This window comes from Schistocerca americana, chromosome 3 (genome assembly GCF_021461395.2).
Source record: "Schistocerca americana isolate TAMUIC-IGC-003095 chromosome 3, iqSchAmer2.1, whole genome shotgun sequence".
Lineage (NCBI taxonomy): Eukaryota > Metazoa > Arthropoda > Insecta > Orthoptera > Acrididae > Schistocerca > Schistocerca americana.
This window is the reverse complement of record NC_060121.1, coordinates 344,536,599-344,556,415: the sequence shown is the minus strand read 5'-3', so window position 1 is coordinate 344,556,415 and position 19,817 is coordinate 344,536,599. Positions and strand designations below refer to the sequence as shown.

At 36.2% G+C, this 19,817-nt stretch overlaps 1 protein-coding gene across 2 annotated transcripts in view; it reads left to right on the top strand.

Moving 5' to 3' along the window:
- LOC124605801 (integrin alpha-PS2-like) overlaps window positions 1-19,817 on the top strand; it is a 793,741-nt gene that overhangs the window by 740,198 nt on the left and 33,726 nt on the right. For both annotated transcript variants that reach the window (XM_047137699.1, XM_047137698.1), the window contains 5 exons: window positions 2,468-2,702; window positions 6,585-6,751; window positions 7,301-7,449; window positions 7,540-7,739; window positions 11,036-11,282. In XM_047137699.1, the coding sequence (XP_046993655.1) occupies window positions 2,468-2,702; window positions 6,585-6,751; window positions 7,301-7,449; window positions 7,540-7,739; window positions 11,036-11,282 (998 nt within the window). The remainder of the gene's footprint in view (window positions 1-2,467; window positions 2,703-6,584; window positions 6,752-7,300; window positions 7,450-7,539; window positions 7,740-11,035; window positions 11,283-19,817) is intronic.

Below are 19,817 nucleotides of genomic sequence, written 5' to 3'. Positions count from 1 at the left end.
ATTGCATTGGCATGCACAGTATCACTGCTGAGCAGTGCATACAGAGGGGCATGGGTAGGAGTGTGCATCTGTGCATCATGCCATTGAAGTAGCTACACGTTATACAACATGCACAGTCAACTGGGGTGATTTTGTACCACTTTTTTAACATTTTTTAAAATATTGGGCACAAAATAAATTACACATCACAACAGTCATTGTAACATTTTACATCTACAGTTATTGAGTGCTTGGGAAAGTGAAAATGTATACTACTTATGCCTTACTAGAGTAAAAATCCGTTTTAATACTGGTACAAAGTTACACTGTCATTCAGGTTAACTTTAGACCAGTCTTAAAAAAACAAATTCAGATAATGCCAAAAGGAGATCAGTTGTCAATAAGAAGTAAAAGTAACCAACGTTAATACAGTATTGCAGGTTTACTTTGAAATATCGTATTAATATTAGCATGGCACTGCTCAACTTTAATCACTGTTATCAGAAACTGTCTTTGTAGCCAATGCAGTTAAAGAGCTATCACAAGCCTAAGGGTCTGTAGGAAAGTGGAGAGGTAACTGAAATACTAAGCAGAAATCATAGACGTAATAAAACTGTTACTTTTAGTGTATAGTAATGCCAGTATGTGGAACACCACATTTTTGAAACAGAAATACAAAGTGGTACAATGATAACCTGACTGGTAGAAAGTTTTCCTCATTGACAGTACATTATGCAACAAGTAGCGTGGAAGTTGGATTACACACATTGAAGATTGTATAAGCATTGTATTCATTACTTCGAATCATATCACACAGCACTTAGCAACCAATAAAAACATTTACACAAATGTGATAAAGACCAATGTCAAAGAGTAAATAGCATTTTCAAAGAGTAAACATTTTTCTCTAAACCATATAACATTCTTCAAATCAATAAGTAACTTGTACTACACACTTTCTAAAACAGACTATGTTCTTTCTCGGGATTCAAGCTATTTCCATACCAAATTTCATTGAAATCAGTTCAGCAGGTTCATTGTGAAAACATAACAGATAGAGTGAATTTCACATTTATGATATTAGTGTGGATAAAAATTTCAATTACAATATCTTTTTCTGTGAACCAATTTTGATGAAATGGCTCTGAGCACTATGGGACTTAACTTCTGAGGTCATCAGTCCCCTAGAACTTAAAAACTACTTAAACCTAACTAACCTAAGGACGTCACATACATCCAAGCCCGAGGCAGGATTCGAACCTGCGACTGTAGCAGTCGCGCGGTTCCAGACTGTAGCGCCTAGAACCGCGCGGCCATCCCGGCCGGCAAGCTATGCTCAAGTTTCCTGCAAAAACCACATGAAAATTTGTCTGGTAGTTTGGGAGAATTGTGTTCAAACCCACAAACACACACTACAGTTTTGCAGATTTATTATTAATGTAGATTTGTGGAATATAAAAAAACATTGGTACTGAGTTGGGTGCTGCGGTGGTTAGCACAGTGGACTGAGATTCAGGAGGACAATGGTTCAAACCCACATTCTGCCATCCTGATTTAGGTTTACCGTGATTTCCGTAAATTGCTTCAGGCAAATGCCAGGACGGTTCCTCATGTTGGTAAGACTGTTACATACTCTCAAATATAAGGCCATTTGTGAGCTTCTCCTCTCCAATGTGACTTCATTTACCTTATAACCACTACATCTCATTGCTCATTTGCTGCAACATAAGCAAGTACTGCCTTATGTTATGTGTCCAGCATCCAGTCCCATTGCAGAGACTGGGTGTAGGTCTTGTGCTAAATGCACCTGTTGCCAGCAGATATTTCTAATGATGCAGTACACTTAAAATTTTGTGCTAAGACTGCTTGGTAAAGTCATGCATACAAAAATAATAAATCTGGAACACTACATATATGTGTTAAAATGAAACAGACAAGTTCACTGTACACCGTATGACTTATTTGTAATGTAGTTGAAAGTATTAAGTACCTTGAAAGCCAAGTCTTTCACGTTGACAGGTATGTATACTTATTAGTAGACCTGAAACAATCTCGCCACTTTTAATTTTCAAAATTATTAGTATATCAATATAAAGCTCTCAGGTTTCCAATTGAGTGAGTTCATAAAATATTGTGCTACCTCATTGGACTCGTGTGGCTGGAAACCTGAGAATTCTATATTAGTTCAACTCGCTGAAGAAGACAATGAGAGCATAATAATATGTTGTTTTAATCAACAGTTTTCTACAATTGTTATGTGTTTTGAAGCTTACTGTAGTATTACTATAGCACTATATTGTTTCTACCTCATAAGTGTATGCAAACTAATGTAAGATTAAAATTTTTGTCCAATCTGTAGTGTAATTAACTCATCACCTGGGTTGATCTTAAAAGACAATAAGATGGTGTGAGTGCAGGAAAAAAGTTTATACTGAATCCTTGATTGAGACCTGTATGTATAATCATCTTTTTTCATTTTTAATTCTAGACATTGCTGTTGGAGCACCTTACGATGGCCTGAAAGGTGGTGGTGCTGTGTACATATACCATGGATCAGCTACTGGCATTATGAAAGAAGCATCACAAGTTATATTTGGAGAAAGTATCTATAGTCAGATAACAACATTTGGATTTTCACTTTCTGGCGGAATTGACCTGGATGGCAATCAGTATCCTGACATAGTGGTTGGTGCATATGATGCTGATACAGCTATTTTCTTCAAGTAAGGTATTTTCCAATTTAACTAATCACCGTATGCTGAAGAGCTGTCTGTGTAACCTCATTATAAGCAAATGCAAGAAATGAAATCTCAAAACAGTTCTTCATGATGTCTTGCAACATAATGTGAAAATTAAGATCCTACTTTGTTATTTCCAATATCTACACCAGTTACCATCAAAAAAGTACACAAATTGTGTATACAGAATTATCAAAATAAAATACAAAACAGTTGGCATTCTTCTAGCTGGTGGCTGTTTTCAGACATTCCAGCAACACAAACAGATGACATAATGGAAAATTCATATACTTTGTACTGGAATAAAACCCACAGGCAGCAGTTATAAGCACCCACACCAGTATTACCTATAAACATTTCTCTGGCAATTACTAACACCTTTTCTGACTTGCTACATATGGTCGAAGTTTACTGCAAGGAAGGAATCCAGCCTCTAGTTATTTTTAGAGTTTTTCATTCTTTCTTCAGAGTAAACATAATCTTTGTTACCTCCGTACAGAAATGTTGTCCTACAGAGAACCACCTAGAAACCACATCACCAAGAGCCAGCAAAATACTCTTAGAGAGTGTTACTGTTGGTACTAACCTCCAGCTATGGGCTCAATTCCATCCCATCCATAACAGTAAGTGAATCTTTGATAATAACAACTTACCACTCATGTTAACAAATGCCAGAAAAACAATTTATTGGTCTCCATCTAAGGGTATCTAGCACATCAAGAAATTACAAACACATTCAACCGTTTTACAAAGTAGGAAAACACAAATGAAAATTACACACAGAATTCTTACTCAGTGAGCAAATAGAATCAATATTATGATTTTCAAGTGCAGTAATAGAAAGTTAAAATGGAGTCATTATTGAAAATACTGAAACTTAGATTCAGTTTCTTACATGTACCATATTTTCACTTGATGTTTGAAATACACAAAGTGTCAGATAAGACTTTCTAGGCAAAGTGTGTGACAGACTTCAGTTCATTGGAAAGATACTGAGAAAAGGTAGCCATCCTACAAAGGAATTTGCTTACAGAACACTCATGCGTCCCATTTACAATATTTCTGAAGTGCATGGGAGTGGGAGCTATACCAGATAGGACTAATAGGGGATATTGAACACATACAAAAAATGGCACTGGTTCATTTGACCTATGGGAGAGTCTCATAGAAATACTGAAAAACCTGAACTGTTAGACACCTGAAGACAGACATCAGCTGTTCCACATGACCCTACTTATGAAGTTTAAAGAACCAGTGTTAAGTGTGAAATCAAGGAATATACTACAGTCTCAACATATCACTGTCATAGGGCTGTGTAGATAAGACTAAGTTAATTACAGTGAGCACAGAAACACTTAAGCAGTCATTCTTCTCATGTGTGATATGTGAATGGAATGTTAAGAAACACTACAATGTGGTACAATGGGAAGTACCTGCTGCCATGCACTTCACAGTTTTTTTAATAGATTTTGGATGTAGACATAGATAAACTAATCAAGAAATCCAATATGGCATATTTAGCACATAAAGATATCTATTATTTTACATACTCTGGCTTCCTGTTGCCTTAATGAATTATCTTCTCAAGGAATTTAGGTAATGCAAATGAAGTACTCCATTATATTGACATACCAATATGGAAAAAATAAACAGAAAAGAGGGAATAAAACTTACCTCTGGCTGATAGATGCATGGCATATAGATGCATGTGAAAGCACATACTAGTTTTTAATTTTCTGCTCCTTTTCTATTTAAGTACATATTCTAAAAACAAAGATGATGTGACTTACCAAGTGAAAGTGCTGGCAGGTTGACAGACAAACAAACAAACACAAACATAAACACAAAATTCAAGCTTTCGCAACAAACTCTTGCCTCATCAGGAAAGAGGGAAGGAGAGGGAAAGACGAAAGGATGTGGGTTTTAAGGGAGAGGGTAAAGAGTCATTCCAATCCCGGGAGCGGAAAGACTTACCTTAGGGGGAAAAAAGGACGGGTATACACTCGCGCACACACACACATATCCATCCACACATATACAGACACAAGCATGTCTGCTTGTGTCTGTATATGTGTGGATGGATATGTGTGTGTGTGCGAGTGTATACCCGTCCTTTTTTCCCCCTAAGGTAAGTCTTTCCGCTCCCGGGATTGGAATGACTCTTTACCCTCTCCCTTAAAACCCACATCCTTTCGTCTTTCCCTCTCCTTCCCTCTTTCCTGATGAGGCAACAGTTTGTTGCAAAAGCTTGAATTTTGTGTGTATGTTTGTGTTTGTTTGTGTGTCTGTCGACCTGCCAGCACTTTCATTTGGTAAGTCACATCATCTTTGTTTTTAGATATATATTTCCTACGTGGAATGTTTCCCTCTATTATAACTAAGTACATATTCTCACAGATATAACCAAGCAGACACTCAAAGCTGTAACAACACTAGCTGTTTTTTGAGTGTACCTTTGATTTTATAGGAAAAGCTTGTGACAAGACTATATATGAGGTGGTAGGTGTCTGTACAGAGTTCTTACATGTAAATCATCAACAGTGGAATGAGATGCAGAATAGGGAGGAGGAGTGGTAGAGGGAAGAACTAGGACATTTTGTAGGTTGGGGTGGGGGGCAATAGAACACTCCTTTTTTTGATAGGGATAGGATTTTGGGTAGATATGCCTCATCTCCAGAAATGTTGAGAAGTAGTCAAAGCCTTCACAAAGGATGTCTTCCTTCTGACATCCAAAACATTAATCACTTCTTCCACCATCCTTCCACAGTTCCTCTCTGATTGCCACAGGCCTTCTTGCTTGTAATGTGGCTTCTACATAACAGCTCATCAAAGTCTCTCACATCTATGGCCTTGTTACTATAGGACATTAATTTAACCAGTGTTCTCCTGACATCAAACCTTTCACTTGTTTCCTATTTATGTAGGTGACTACTCCAGATTTGTAGTTAATTTTTCTTTGAAGGCTGAATCTAGAAGCAAATACATATGCAGTCTCATTGTAGAGGTGTTCAGCTTATTTTACTGGTAATGGCATCAAATACTTGCAGCATAGATAACATTTTAATAAAATTAATCTCTAATCACCACTGTTTATTCCTTTGTATGTGCTGTGTGGTATGAATGCTGCATACAACTTAGTAGTATGTATTGATTGATAAATAAACTATACATTTTTTTCTGTAGACCATTTGTCTCAGCAAACAGTTAAAAACTAAAAATTATTTACATAAATTGCAAAAATCATATAGATAGTAATATTATTAAAAAGCTTCACAAGCTATGAAAACTCCTGGCTGCTGGTTTCGTGATGCTTTGCCAGGTAATTCTGTCTCAGCATATAAATTTCCTGTTCCTCACAAATAGGAGGAAGGAAGATTAGAGTTTAATGTCCCATCAACAGTGAGGTCATTAGAGACAGAGCACACACTTGGATTACAAAAGTATTGGGAAGCAAATTGACTGTGCTCTTTTTTAAAAGAAACCATCCTAGCATTGACCTAGAGCAATTTAGGGAAATCACAGAAAATCTAAAGCTGGATGGCCAGACAAGGATTTGAACTTGAATGCAGGTCCAATGTGCTAATCACTGCACCACCTCTCTTCGTCCCACATATTTTCTCTGATGTTGAAGAAATGCTGTCTACGTCATCCAAAAGGTCTTCATTCTTGGAGTATTCTGGGCAAAAATTGTGAATTTTCCTTTCTTCAGGAGCTTGAAGTGCATGCCCAAGCTGTTAGTTGGAGGTAGCTATTAGCCTATTTTTATGTTGTCAGTACTGAAAACTACAGTAACATTGTTCTCTAATTACAAAATGTATTTGGAAGGTTTCCCTTCTCAACAATAAATCATATGAAATTTAATTTCAGATCAAGGCCAGTAATACTCATGGATGCTGAAGTTACAATTGGTCCAGAATCAAAACTCATAAGCCTTGATGAGAAAAACTGCACTCTTCGAGATGGTACACTAACCACATGTACCACAGTCACAGCCTGTTTCGAGTACAGTGGAATTGGTGTCAATCCAGAACATGGTGAGAACACTGTGCTTGATAATGATTACTAATTATGGAACATTTAATTAATTATGAGTGGTTGACTTTTCAGTCACTAAAATTGCAACTCAGTGTTAACGTACTGTGACCTTATTACGTTGTCTAGTAAAGAGGTCTTCTGATTATGATGATAGTCTTAAGCACAAGTTAAGAAAAAGAGGGGAAAAAGGAACAGGAACTTTGCATTCTCTTTTTTGTGCAGAACGGAATCTTCTTTCATGAGAACAAAGCTTGTTGTACATTCCTACTTTATTTTTAATAGAGATTTATTTTTTTAATAAAGATTTTTTATTTTTTAATAAAGTTTTTTTTTTATTTTTTACTTTTTTATTTTTAATAAAGATTTTTTGCAATAAAAATTTATTTTTATGCCCTATTCTTGAACCTGGTAAATTTAAAAGTAGCACATGATGTCATTTCTTTTCTTTCTAATAAACTCAGAACTTCAGTTTTGATAACAACTTTTTTTTACTAGTTTTTCTGCCAAATAATAATCTGCTATTTTATTTCTTAACTACTTATCAACAGAATTTGAAATTCAGCTTATACTGGATGCAAAGAAAATGAAAAGTCCTCGATTATTTTTTCATCGGAATGAAGGAAAACATATGAAGAACTTCACTGCAACTCTGAACAATAATTCTAAATACTGTAAAAGTCATGTAGTTTATATCAAGGTGAGATAATTTCTATTTTAAAACTTTTATACCTATTAACAATGGCAACTTAGGTGTTTCTCTCAATGAAAATTATGTTTCATGTTGTAGCCTGGTATAAGAGACAAACTTTCACCATTGGAAGTGGAAGTAAAATATAATACAAAGTATAGTAAACAAAGAGTCCAGCGTTCTTTGACACCAGTTCTTGACCAGCATAAACCACTCTCAGAGCATGATTTTGTCAGTATCCAAAAGAATTGTGGCCCTGATAATATTTGCATACCAAATCTCATTCTTGATGGTTTTCCGTAAGTAACTGCATATTTCACAATTTATCGTACTAAAACTAATATAGTGTGATAAATGTATTCTTGCTTTCCACAGAAGATGAAATACTTACCTATCTATTTTCAGGTAACTTCTTGGCCTGTCATTACATTTGCTTTAAATGTGACCTTTCCCATTCAGATATCTCATCCAACTCCTTCCTTTTTTCTGAGCCTGTAGAAGATGCCTGAAGTGCCAATTATATTTCTTAAATATGATTTTGTGTATTTCTGTTCAGTGTAATCAGATCTACATGTCCTGGGAGTAATCTCCAACGGATTCTTCTATATGCACATTCAAAACTATTCTGTCATAGAAAACTTCTTTCAACCAGTTATGGACCTCATATAAACAACAGACTAACAAAATTCAAGCCCAGAAGTATTCAGCAAAAAATGAATTAATAAATTTAGGCATACATCTTCCTTCTACTTAAACAATAGTCTTACATTTTATGGTGTAACTCTGTGGAGTACTCACTAGGCTGTTGGGAATGGCATCAGTAGTGGGGGTTGCAGGCATCATCATCCTGGTGTTGTGCTGGATGATTGCTCATGTGTCGGGACTGCTGCAGACATAGTCTAGAGATCTATTTTGCAGTTGATGTATGCTCAGCAGATGCTCTGCATGGTGTGTGTCTTAGCAGCTGCTGTTGGTTTAGTTTTGGAGGAGCCAGTTGCTTTACACAGTAGCCAGGCTTGTCATCTGTGGTAGCAACTGTTTAACAATGATGCCTAATGAAGGTAGTCTAGTAATAAGTGATGTAGCTGCTTCTGCTGCAGCAGCTGCACTTTTACTGCACATCACTTTAGGAACCGCCCCACTGAGTTCCTTCTTGAGTGCCACTCATAGACCGTGTAGAACTACTGGAAGGTTGTGATTCGAATGCTCAACAATAATGATATGCCATCTGACTGAAGTCTTGAGCCATGATGCAGACTGTCTACAATGCTGTTTGTAACCGATTGATATGCAATTGCCCAAATGTTTCACATCCAGCAAAATTGGTTTGAATAAGCAGTAGTCTAATTACATACCAGGTCATTTATAACATGATAGGGCAATCCAGAATGTGCAGATCATTCTCACTTAAAGTTCTTTTTATGGCAGTCATAGCATAACAATGTCAATATGAATGTGACTGAAAAGCATTTATGGTGAGGTGAAGGTATTCAGCAGACCTGCAGTGTGACAAGTAATTATGTAATTTTATCGAGCAGTGCCAAATAAATACATTGTAGTCTCTCTCAGTACCAGACCAGATAAATGTTGACTAAATGTATAGTAGCTCTGACTCCAGGATGTAAAACACTGAAGTGAAGAGATGGCAGACATGGAAATGTCACAATACAGTTACATTTTTGTTTGGTATGTTAGATGTCAAAGCTGGTAACTTGATGGGGTTGTGAGAAGCCCACCCACTGATGCAAATGTCTCAAAATCCAGTCCTTTCATGATGTTGCCAATCTGGGACGAAGCATCTGCAGGAATATTCTGTTTCACTTTCACATGTTCCTTTTCATTCCATTTATGTATGTAGCACAGGAAGAATAACTCCTCAGTTGCCTGTATGTGCATTTTAATTAGTTTAATTGGTGATTCATGGTCCCTACAGGAATGATACGTTTGTAAGAATCTGTTGTATATTCATAAATTTATCACATAATTGTGAGGAAGTCAAAGCTTACAAACTCTGAACTTTTTAAATAAAGTATAAATTATTTATATGGAGTGAAGCATACACACCTGTTTCCAAAAAGACCATGTCTAGATCAGCCAATAAGAGAGAGGAAAATGGGATGACCAAGGAAAAGTTAACATTGCACATAAGAAGAGGAAACTGTAACATGTAGAGGAACAACTTATGTCAATTGCCTCTTCAACTCATGATTTCTTCGGTTCATAATTCCATCTTATTGTTAGTCCATCTAATTGTTGGGCCTTGGATTAATGTACTCCACTGTCTCTTATCCTTCTGCTAACTCATTCATAATACAATAAATTTGTTTAAGCTCAGGGATCACAATATCATTTTCTGCTCAGACCATTTTGATACAGCTTAGTATAACCTAATTTGAGCCTTTATGTTTATCTAAAAATAATAATGATTATATCACAGTTATTTTTACTTATACTTATTATTATTATATTATTACATTTATTGACACTTAGGTAATGTTGTATAATATAGGAACAAGTCACATCTAAAGAGGCTTACAGCACAGCATGCATAATGTAGAAAATATAGTATGGAAACAAATTTTTGGCTTAGTTATCTCTCTCTCTCTCTCTCTCTCTCTCTCTCTCTCTCTCTCTCACTCATTCACACACACACACACACACACACACACACACACACACACACACACACTAACAACACTAAACTAAATACTGAAGATTATTTTATGTTTATAATATAAGACCTGTCTATGTAGTACTCTGTGAAAATCATTTTCCTACTTTTAGTTTCATAACTGTGAACTTATTGGTTTAATGCTGCATTACTTTTGATTTAATTTACGTGAGAAAATAATGGCAAATAAAGTCAAATGCGCAATGAATATAAAAAATATATCAAAATGTTAAGTTTTTAAAAAATATTCCTGCTTGGTTCCCTATTAGTAGTCCATTTTCTTTGTTGCCGTGTTTTTTAATTTTTAATGTTTGTTTTACGAAACTTGCATCTCCCAAGAACTTAATACCAAACCATAACAGGCTATGCACATTTGCATATCGCACTGTCTAAATGTTATGCTAGCCTCTAGACATTTTTCAGAATAATAGTATTTCATTAATCTCTTGTTCATAAGGTTTTAGATTTTAATATTACAGTATTAAAGACATTTTCATGTTGTGCACATACAAGAGAATAAATATATCCCAAAAATAATGAAAAGGCTCTAATAGAGTACAAGAGGAGAATCTACACAGTTAGTATGATAATGATGATTGAAGGCAAATTTGACATCTTCCTATGAAGATGTTGCGTTTTTGTAAAAGTCATGGAAACAGTATAAAGAAAAGAAAAAAGTATCTGATCCTGTTGTGTTTCTAAGCTATTGTGATGTTTCATTTTCAAATAGACTTTCACATATTATGTTATCTCTTTTCTTATATGATTTAAGTGACAAGGATTTGTACACTTCTTTCATTAAAAGAAAGCTGTGCACAAAGTCAAAATATTAATGTACTATAAACATGAACTAAAATGTAAGTCTAATTTTTGTAATATGGAATGGCTGAGTGAGGAAAGATAATTGAAATACTTTTCTTACAGAACTGTTACCAAATACCTTCTTGGATCAAATGAAAGGTTAGAGTTGGAAGTCAAGATTCTCAATACTGGAGAAGATGCATTTGAAGCCACTTATAACTTGAAGATTCCACCTGGTCTTAATTACAGTAAAATAGAGCGCATTGATAAAAATGAGCGTGAAATTCCAGTCCTGTGTTCTGCTCCATCTTTACAAAACAATTACACTCTAAAATGTGATATTGGCAACCCTTTACCCAGCAACAAGCCGGTATGTAAATTCTCTATTGTGAACAAAAATGTGCACAAATAAAAAAAAAATCTGCCATTAAGTCTATTTTGTAGATTATCTTACAGATCATGAGACATCTTTGATAAAAGGGTATTCCCAAAATATTTAAAGAATATGCAACTGTTTGCAGTAAGCAGAAGCCATAATATGCAACTGTTTTCAGTAAGCAGACACCTGTCAACCAATCAGTCCCACCCAGGTGTCAATGTGTGACCTTGATGAAACTTTGTGGGTATGTAGAAGGGGACAAAAAAATGCAATATATAGGGGTCAAACGCACCTCAAAAGATAATTTGATGTATTAGGTTTAGAGGGAATAGTTTCAAAACCATGAAATATAAAACACGTGTTTTCATATAAAAGTGGAAGTGTAACTAAGGTTCTTGAAAAGTGTATAATCAATTTTTTAAAAAAACTGAAATATGCAAATTACCCCACCACCATTAATGAATTTTGTAAAATGGATACTTTTGTTACAACATAAATTAAAGAAGCTTTCACACCACATACATCCATGTGTAATAAAACTGGTTTTGTCATCCGGAGCACCCCACCAAGTACAGAGGAGCAGTGGACTGACCACCAACCGAAGAGCAACAGACGTTACATGCCACAGATGTTCATTCCTTGGTGGCTGCTGCAACTGAGGTGGCAACTGCAGTCTTCATGGCTGCCATAGAGGCAGAGAAAGATGCTTTTACAGCTGTCCTGGCAGCAGAGACCGAGGAAGCATGCCACCAACTGTGGCAACTGCATTCGGCTCTCATGAGTAGACCACCAGCAGAAGAAGAGGAGCTTTCGCCTGCCACCACCCCAACCACTGAGCAGATAGTGGAGGTAGGAGCCTCTGAGCTGAGAGCCACTCTCTCAGTACCCACATAAATGTGAGAGACTGCTAGGAGAACCCTCAATATGAAGACACCTGCATCTGCCACTGTCTCAAGTGAAGAGACTGGTGACACTACAGACAACCAGAGGGAAATTGCAAGTGAACTGGGATGACTTGAAGAGTGTGACAATCGACTGGAAAGTGCTCCAGAGGAACAGCTGCTCTAAATGGCACAGCGAATGTCATGGAGCCAAGCTGAGCAAAGTGAGAAAACTGTCAATGCACTCATTGCACTGGTAGCAGAGACCCAACAGATGCACCAAGCATCGGCTGCCTGCCAACCACCCCTGCACCCAAAGAACAGTAATAACACCAACCTGGGCTGACTGACCTTCTCCGCAGCAGCACATGGTGCTGCCGCACAGATTTGGACTGAGCTCTTATGACAGACAGATGGCAGTGACAATGGTATTGAGCTGCGTGATACTCACTACTAATGTAACCTACCCTTGTATTCTCTGTCATAGATAGTAAGCAAGTCTGATACTGCCCTTACTACCCATCCAGACTGTCCTGTGGTGTTTCTTTCCCTCTGCCCTAAATCCATTATTTCTTCATGCGTATCTGTCAACTACTATCTCCTGAGTGGCCCATAGTAGTGAGTAGTCCTACCTAGATGTACAGACAACATCACAGACCCACATCCTGTGAACTTGCAGAGGGGCTTCGCTTCCTTGTTTAAGGAAAAAATGCCTCTGCAGCAGCATGTCTGCTGCTCACTGCTACTACTACAGAACTGTACATTGTCGCATGACTTCTGGGCCTCATTACACTCTTCAGGACCTCTCTCTCATGGAACGCTCTTTGGATTACTATGCATTGCATGGATTTCTGGACATGGCCATCAACACGGATGTTTCTTCTTCGCACTGCTTGTACTTATACCGAACCTGTGGTGCTGAACAAACTTGTTGCTGACCTGACATGAGACTTTGTCTTGTGTATAAAGTACATCTGTTTACAAATAGGGAAGATGCCAACCATTAACCCAGTAAATATTTGCTGAATTCTAAATGATCATTTAGCAGTATGGAATTCCCTGAGGGTTTTATCAGTTTGCAGGAAATGGAACTGAAAGACACCATTGCATCATTGATTTGTGACAACACTGATGGACATTTGAATATTATGGAACAAGATACTGGGCTATGGTTTGATGCATCAGAGCTCCGTGACATAGCTATGATTGACGACGGTGTCGTATCTGATTGTGGAACATAAGAGGAGTCCTTTCTTGAGAAAGGGAATTAAATTTCGAATATAAGAAATCTGTGGTTGAATTTTGAAAAAAATGCAAAGAAGGGAAAAAGATCACTTACATCCAGGCAGCATATATTTTGCAAAATTACAGCAGTGAAACAGCTCTATTGCTGGGTAGAGTAAGGTCAATCCATATGAAGTAGTCCAGTGATGGTTGCTTGACCATTTTTAAATATTTTAATTTATATGTGATTGCCATATATTTGAGAAGTTCAAAACAGTTTTTTAAAATAATTTATCTTGCACCTTTACTGGATGACAGCCATTTTTATTTGTAGGTGCATGAAAATTTTTCAGTCTGGAGACATTAGCAAAAATTTGAATCTCTCTGCACTGGGTTAAGTTACAACATTGCAATTGACATGATTGTTTTTAGGAAAGTGTCCTCTACAACACTGTCCATTACACAAATACCTTAAATTCAAAAATAACCAGTCAAAATGACCTCCAGATTTATGAGAGTCTATTTTTTCCTGTAGTTAGATATCATACACTACTAGCCTCATATAGAGCAAGAACACTTACAAATGTTTCCTTAATTTTCTATGAATTTTTGAAATTTGAAAATTTTCATTTTTTGTAAAGTTTGAGGCTAGTTATCTCAGGTGGGACTGATTAAAAAATATGATTTTTGTACAGTTTGTACACCTATATGATAGCAATGTACTGTAAAAATTTCAACATTGATATCTGACTGTGAACAAAGAAATGAATTTTTGAAAATGAGGAAATAATTCACATTACTCTACAACTGATCTTATGGCTGTTGCCTATTTAAATGGTTTATTGTTTCATTGTAATAAAATTTAATTGTGACATATATTTAGTCAACACTATCACCCAATATTCATTTAGTTTATTTATTTTTAGTTATGCAATTTTTTTTTCGCTTTTGTTCCATGGTAATAAAAATGCTCATTTATGTTTAGGTTTATTGTCAATAAAAAAGTACATTATTGCTGGGTGTGGCATTGTAGAAGTACATTATTGCTGGGTGTGGCATTGCTGTAGTCAGTCTGTTCTGAAACCTCTGTTAGAGTCGATGTAAACTTACATACTTCATAGAGAGTGTAGAATATGTTATGTGCTTTTTTCTGTGTGTAATATGTAATTAATTTTGAGAGATTAACTGGAATGCAATAACATGGATGAACAGTGCTCTGTTGGACAGATAGCAAGTGAAGTGTGTCACAAAACAGTTTACAGTTCAGTTTCAAAAAACTTGAAAAATGTCAATGACTTTGATGAAGTTACACACACTTTATTTAAATTTCGAGTAAGTTCTTCCGTAACATCAGTGTGTGAGTATCATGAGAAGAAATATATTCTGAAGTACAACCACATTTTTGGAAGAAAGTGCAGTGATCCACTTAAAGTTCATAAAAGGCCTATTACTAAAGGTTTGAGGTAAATAAAAGTTGAACATTTGTCCTTGTTATGTGAGAGTGAAACAGCTCCCCAAGTGAAACATAATGTGATTCCTGGAAATTCCCTGTGCCCAAATTGTTACTCAAAAATATTTGTTGTGAATCCAGAACCAGAATCATGTAACCTTGTTAATTCCATTTACATTCCTGATGAGGAAGCTGTTAGCATATTGGATTTTGCTTGTTCTAAATTAGATGTATCTAATGCCTCGAAAATAATAAAATTAAGTAGCAGAAAAATAAAAGGAGCTATTGAAAGTAAAGTACGACAAATTTCAGACAAAATTAGAAAAGACTTGGAATCATGCTTTAATAATACAGATACCAACATTATTTCTAAAGAAGAAGAAAACCTACCACCAGTATCATCTGACACTGAATATTTGAGCTTAATAGAGAAATTAAAAATTAAATGTTCAGTGACATCTAATGAGGAAAAAGTTAAAATTTTAAGTTTGCTCCCTGAATCATGGTCAAGAGAAGAAATAGTTCAAGAATTCAACATTTCTCATCATTTGGTTAAACTAACCTGAAAATTAGTGAAAGAGCAAGGCGTCCAGTTTTAGGAAAGAAGAAAGGAGTAAGTATAAGTGAAGAAAAAATTAAAAAGATCCAGCAGTTTTTTTGAAGATGATGAAAACAGTAGAATGTGCCCAGGTTGCAAAGATAGTAAAGGAGTTGTTATAAATGGAGTTAGAGTAACAAAGCAGAAATAACTAGTGCTGTCAAATTTAAATGAACTTTATGTAGCTTTCAAAAATTCTCATCCCAAATGCAAAATTGGATGGCCAAATTTTGTGACCTCCACCCTAAGTGGTGTATTTTGGCTGGATCCTCAGGGACACACTCCATATGTGTTTGTTTATGTCATCAAAATGAGGCTGCGAAACTCGGTGATCTTAACTACAAAGAGTTACTAGATTTAATGGTCTGTGACACTAACGGCTATGACTGCATGATGAGTTAGTGTAATAAATGCCCTGGTAAGGAAACCATTACTGAATTGTTTCACGAATATGATGAGGAATTGCTAGACAGTATTACCTTCAAACAGTGGGTCACAACTGACAGGGCAGAAATGATAACAGCGGTTAAATATCAGGAAGAATACTTGGAATCTTTAATTGATAACTTACAAAAACTCAAAAGTCACCACTATGTTTCTAAAATCCAAAGTAAGTTTTTGAAGGACAAAAAAGTACAATTTCATGAACCTGAACGCATAGTGCTAGCTGATTTTGCAGAAAATTTTACATTTGTGATTCAGGATGCAATACAAGGGTACCACTGGGTCAATGATCAGGCAACAGTGCATCAATTTATTCTCTACTTTAAAAATGAGAAAGATGAAGTTAGCAGTTCTTCAATATGCATTCTAAGTGACTACTTGGAGCACAACACTTTGGCTGTGCATGTGTTTCAAAAGTATGTAACAAATTACATAAAAGAACATTTTCCCAAGGTTGAGAAGCTGATAAGCTTTTCAGATGGAAGTGGTAGTCAGTATAAGAACAAAAAGATTTTTCAAATCTGTGCAACCACAAAGTAGGCTTTGGGTTGGAGGCTGAACGGCACTTTTTTCATCTTGCCATGGTAAAAATGCATGTGATGGAGTAGGAGGTAGAACAAAAGACCAACCACAGACCAAATTCTCACAGTATAGGACATGTATGTCTTTTGCAAGGATAATATTAAAGGCATTACCTATTTTCTGATCAAGAAAGAAGAAGTAGTTCTGCATATGAAAACAACACTTCAAACCAGATTTGAAAATTGTACAGCAATAAAAGGAACATGGCATTTCCACAAATTCCTTGGAATTGCAGAAAACTTAGTTTGATGCTATGTAGCATCAGAAACTGAAATTTATGAGGATCATTGTGTCAGTAAAATTACATCTCTGTCTTTAATGTTGAATGACATAGTGGTGTGTGTGTATGGTGGACAGTGGTGGCGTGCAGAGGTTGAAAGAATAAGTTTGGAAAACAATGATGTTTTTGTGCATTTTTACCACCTTAATGGCCCAAGAACATCATTCAAGAAATCTACTAGTGACAAAGTTTGGACACCAATGAAAAATGGTTTAAGGAAACTTTCAGTGCTTGAACTTATCACAGCAACTGGGAAGTCTTATTCTATATTACAGAAGCTGTCTGAAGTTCTCAACATTCACCATCAGGTTTAGGAACAGTTGCATCTCGAAATGAAAATTTTCAAATTTCAAAAATTCATAGAAAATTAAGGAAACATTTGTAAGTGTTCTTGCTCTATATGAGGCTAGTAGTGTATGATATCTAACTATAGGAAAAAAATAGACACTCATAAATCACTCCCTGTTTGTTATTTTTGGGCCTAAAATGTGGATTTTTGAAAATTTGGATACCAAATTTTGGAGGTCATTTTTGACTGGTTATTTTTGAATTTTGGGTATTTTGTGTAATAGAAAATGTTTGAGAGGACACTTTTCTAAAAACAGTCATGTCAATTGCAATGTTGTAACTTAACCGACTCTCTAAACTGAAACGTCGTTGCGCGCTTACAAATGAAAATGGCCGCCATTCAGTAAAAGTGAAAGGTAAAATTTTTTAAAAACTGTTTTGAACTTCTCAATTATATGGTAATCACATAAAAAAATTAAAATATGTAAAAATGGTCAAGCAACCAACTTAATTTTTATTGGTCCACTTCATTTGGATTGACCCAGTACGTTCTTCTTGATGACTCAAAATGTGATAAGATGAAAGCAATACACTGCTGGACTCAACAAAAAGTACTAGAGGCTATGGATCATTGAATGGTTATCCCTGATACTGACCTTCAAAAGTGGGCCTTGCAAATGAGCTGGGAAATATAGTTATATAATTTCAAGGCAAGCTGCAAATGGCTATTGAACTTTGAAAAGGCACATGGAATTGTATCTCAGAAAATAACTAACTTTATAGCTAGACAATATATGAACAATAAAAATGATCTCAACAAGGTCATTTTACGATTTGTCACGCAATTTAAGCAGCACATCAGAATTTTGGCACCTGAAAATGTGTACATCTCTGATCAGAGTGAATTCAACCTGGAGTTGCAATCTGGACATACTTTGTTACAAAAGGGTGCAAAGAAAGTTTAATCCATGATGCATTCATTGCCATCAGTTACGCGATTCAGCCTACAGTCTCTGCAACTAGCAAACTGCTTACCCATGCCTCCATCCCCTCCCTCTGCTGCCCCATTTCATTTAAAAGAAATGAATGGAGAGTTTGGACTGAGACCTAGAGAATCTCTTTTTGAAGCCTCAAATGTTCTTGTGACAGCATCAAAATCTGGTAAGCTAACATCTGAACAAGTCAAATGATATTTGACAGATGTCTTTCCCACTGCAGGAGAAAATTCATTTGTTGTGTGTGCATAGTGTAAAAAACATTACATTGTAATCATTTCTATATTGATTTTCATTATGTTGACAATTTAGTATCATAATAATGGGTTACTTTTTATTTACAGCTAACAAAATACGTATGTGAAACAGTAAACTAAAAAAAAGGAAGCAAAATAAAATAATTTACAATGGAATATAACAATTTAAAACATAAACCAAAATAAGTAAAACAAATAATTAGAATAATAATGAGTGTTTATATATTTTAATCAGGAGTGTTGTACATACTCCGACAGCACATTGTGTACAACTTTTTTCCAAAAATGGTATTACAGAAACCAGATTTACTACACATGGATGTTTGTGGCGTGGAAACATCTTCAATTTATGTTGTAACAGAAGTTTCCATTTTGCAAAATTCAATAATTGTGGTGGGGTAGTCAGCAAATTTTCAGAGTTTTTTCAAAAAATATTATTAAGTTTTTACGAATGTTAGTTACATTGCAATTTTTATAGAAAACACATTTTTTAATATCTCATCATTTTGAAGCTATTGGCTCTAACCCTAATATGCCAAATTACACCACTGGCCATTAAAATTGCTACACCAAGAAGAAATGCAGATGATAAACAGGTATTCATTGGATAAATATATTATACTAGAACTGACATGTGATTACATTTTCACACAATTTGGGTGCATAGATCCTGAGAAATCAGTATCCAGAATAACCACCTCTGGCCATAATAACGGCCTTGATACACCTGGGCATTGAGTCAGACAGAGCTTGGATGGCGTGTACAGGTACAGCTGCCCATGCAGCTTCAGCACAATACCACAGTTCATCAAGAGTAGTGACTGGCGTACTGTGACGAGCCAGTTGCTCGGCCACCATTGACCAGACATTTTCAATTGGTGAGAGATCCGGAGAATGTGCTGGCCAGGGCAGCAGTTGAACATTTTCTGTATCCAGAAAGTCCCGTACAGGACCTACAACTTGCGGTCGTGCATTATCCTGCTGAAATGTAGGGTTTCACAGGGATAGAATGAAGGGTAGAGCCACAGGTCGTAACACATCTGAAACGTAACGTCCACTGTTCAAAGTGCTGTCAATGCGAACAAGAGGTGACTGAGACATGTAACCAGTGGCACCCCATACCATCACGCTGGGTGATATGCCAGTATGACGATGATGAATACACGCTTCCAACGTGCTTTCACCGCAATGTTGCCAAACATGGATGCGACCATCATGATGCTGTAAACAGAACCTGAATTCATCCGAAAAAATGACTTTTTGCCATTCGTGCACCCAGGTTCATCGTTGAGTACACCATCGCAGGCGTTCCTGTCTGTGATGCAGTGTCAATGGTAACCGCAGCCATGGTCTCCGAGCTGATAGTCCATGCTGCTGCAAACGTTGTCGAACTGTTCGTGCAGATAGGTGTCGTCTTGGAAACGTCCCCATCTGTTGACTCAGGGATCGAGACATGGCTGCACGATCCATTACAGCTATGCAGATAAGATCCCTGTCATCTCGACACTTAGTGATACAAGGCCATTG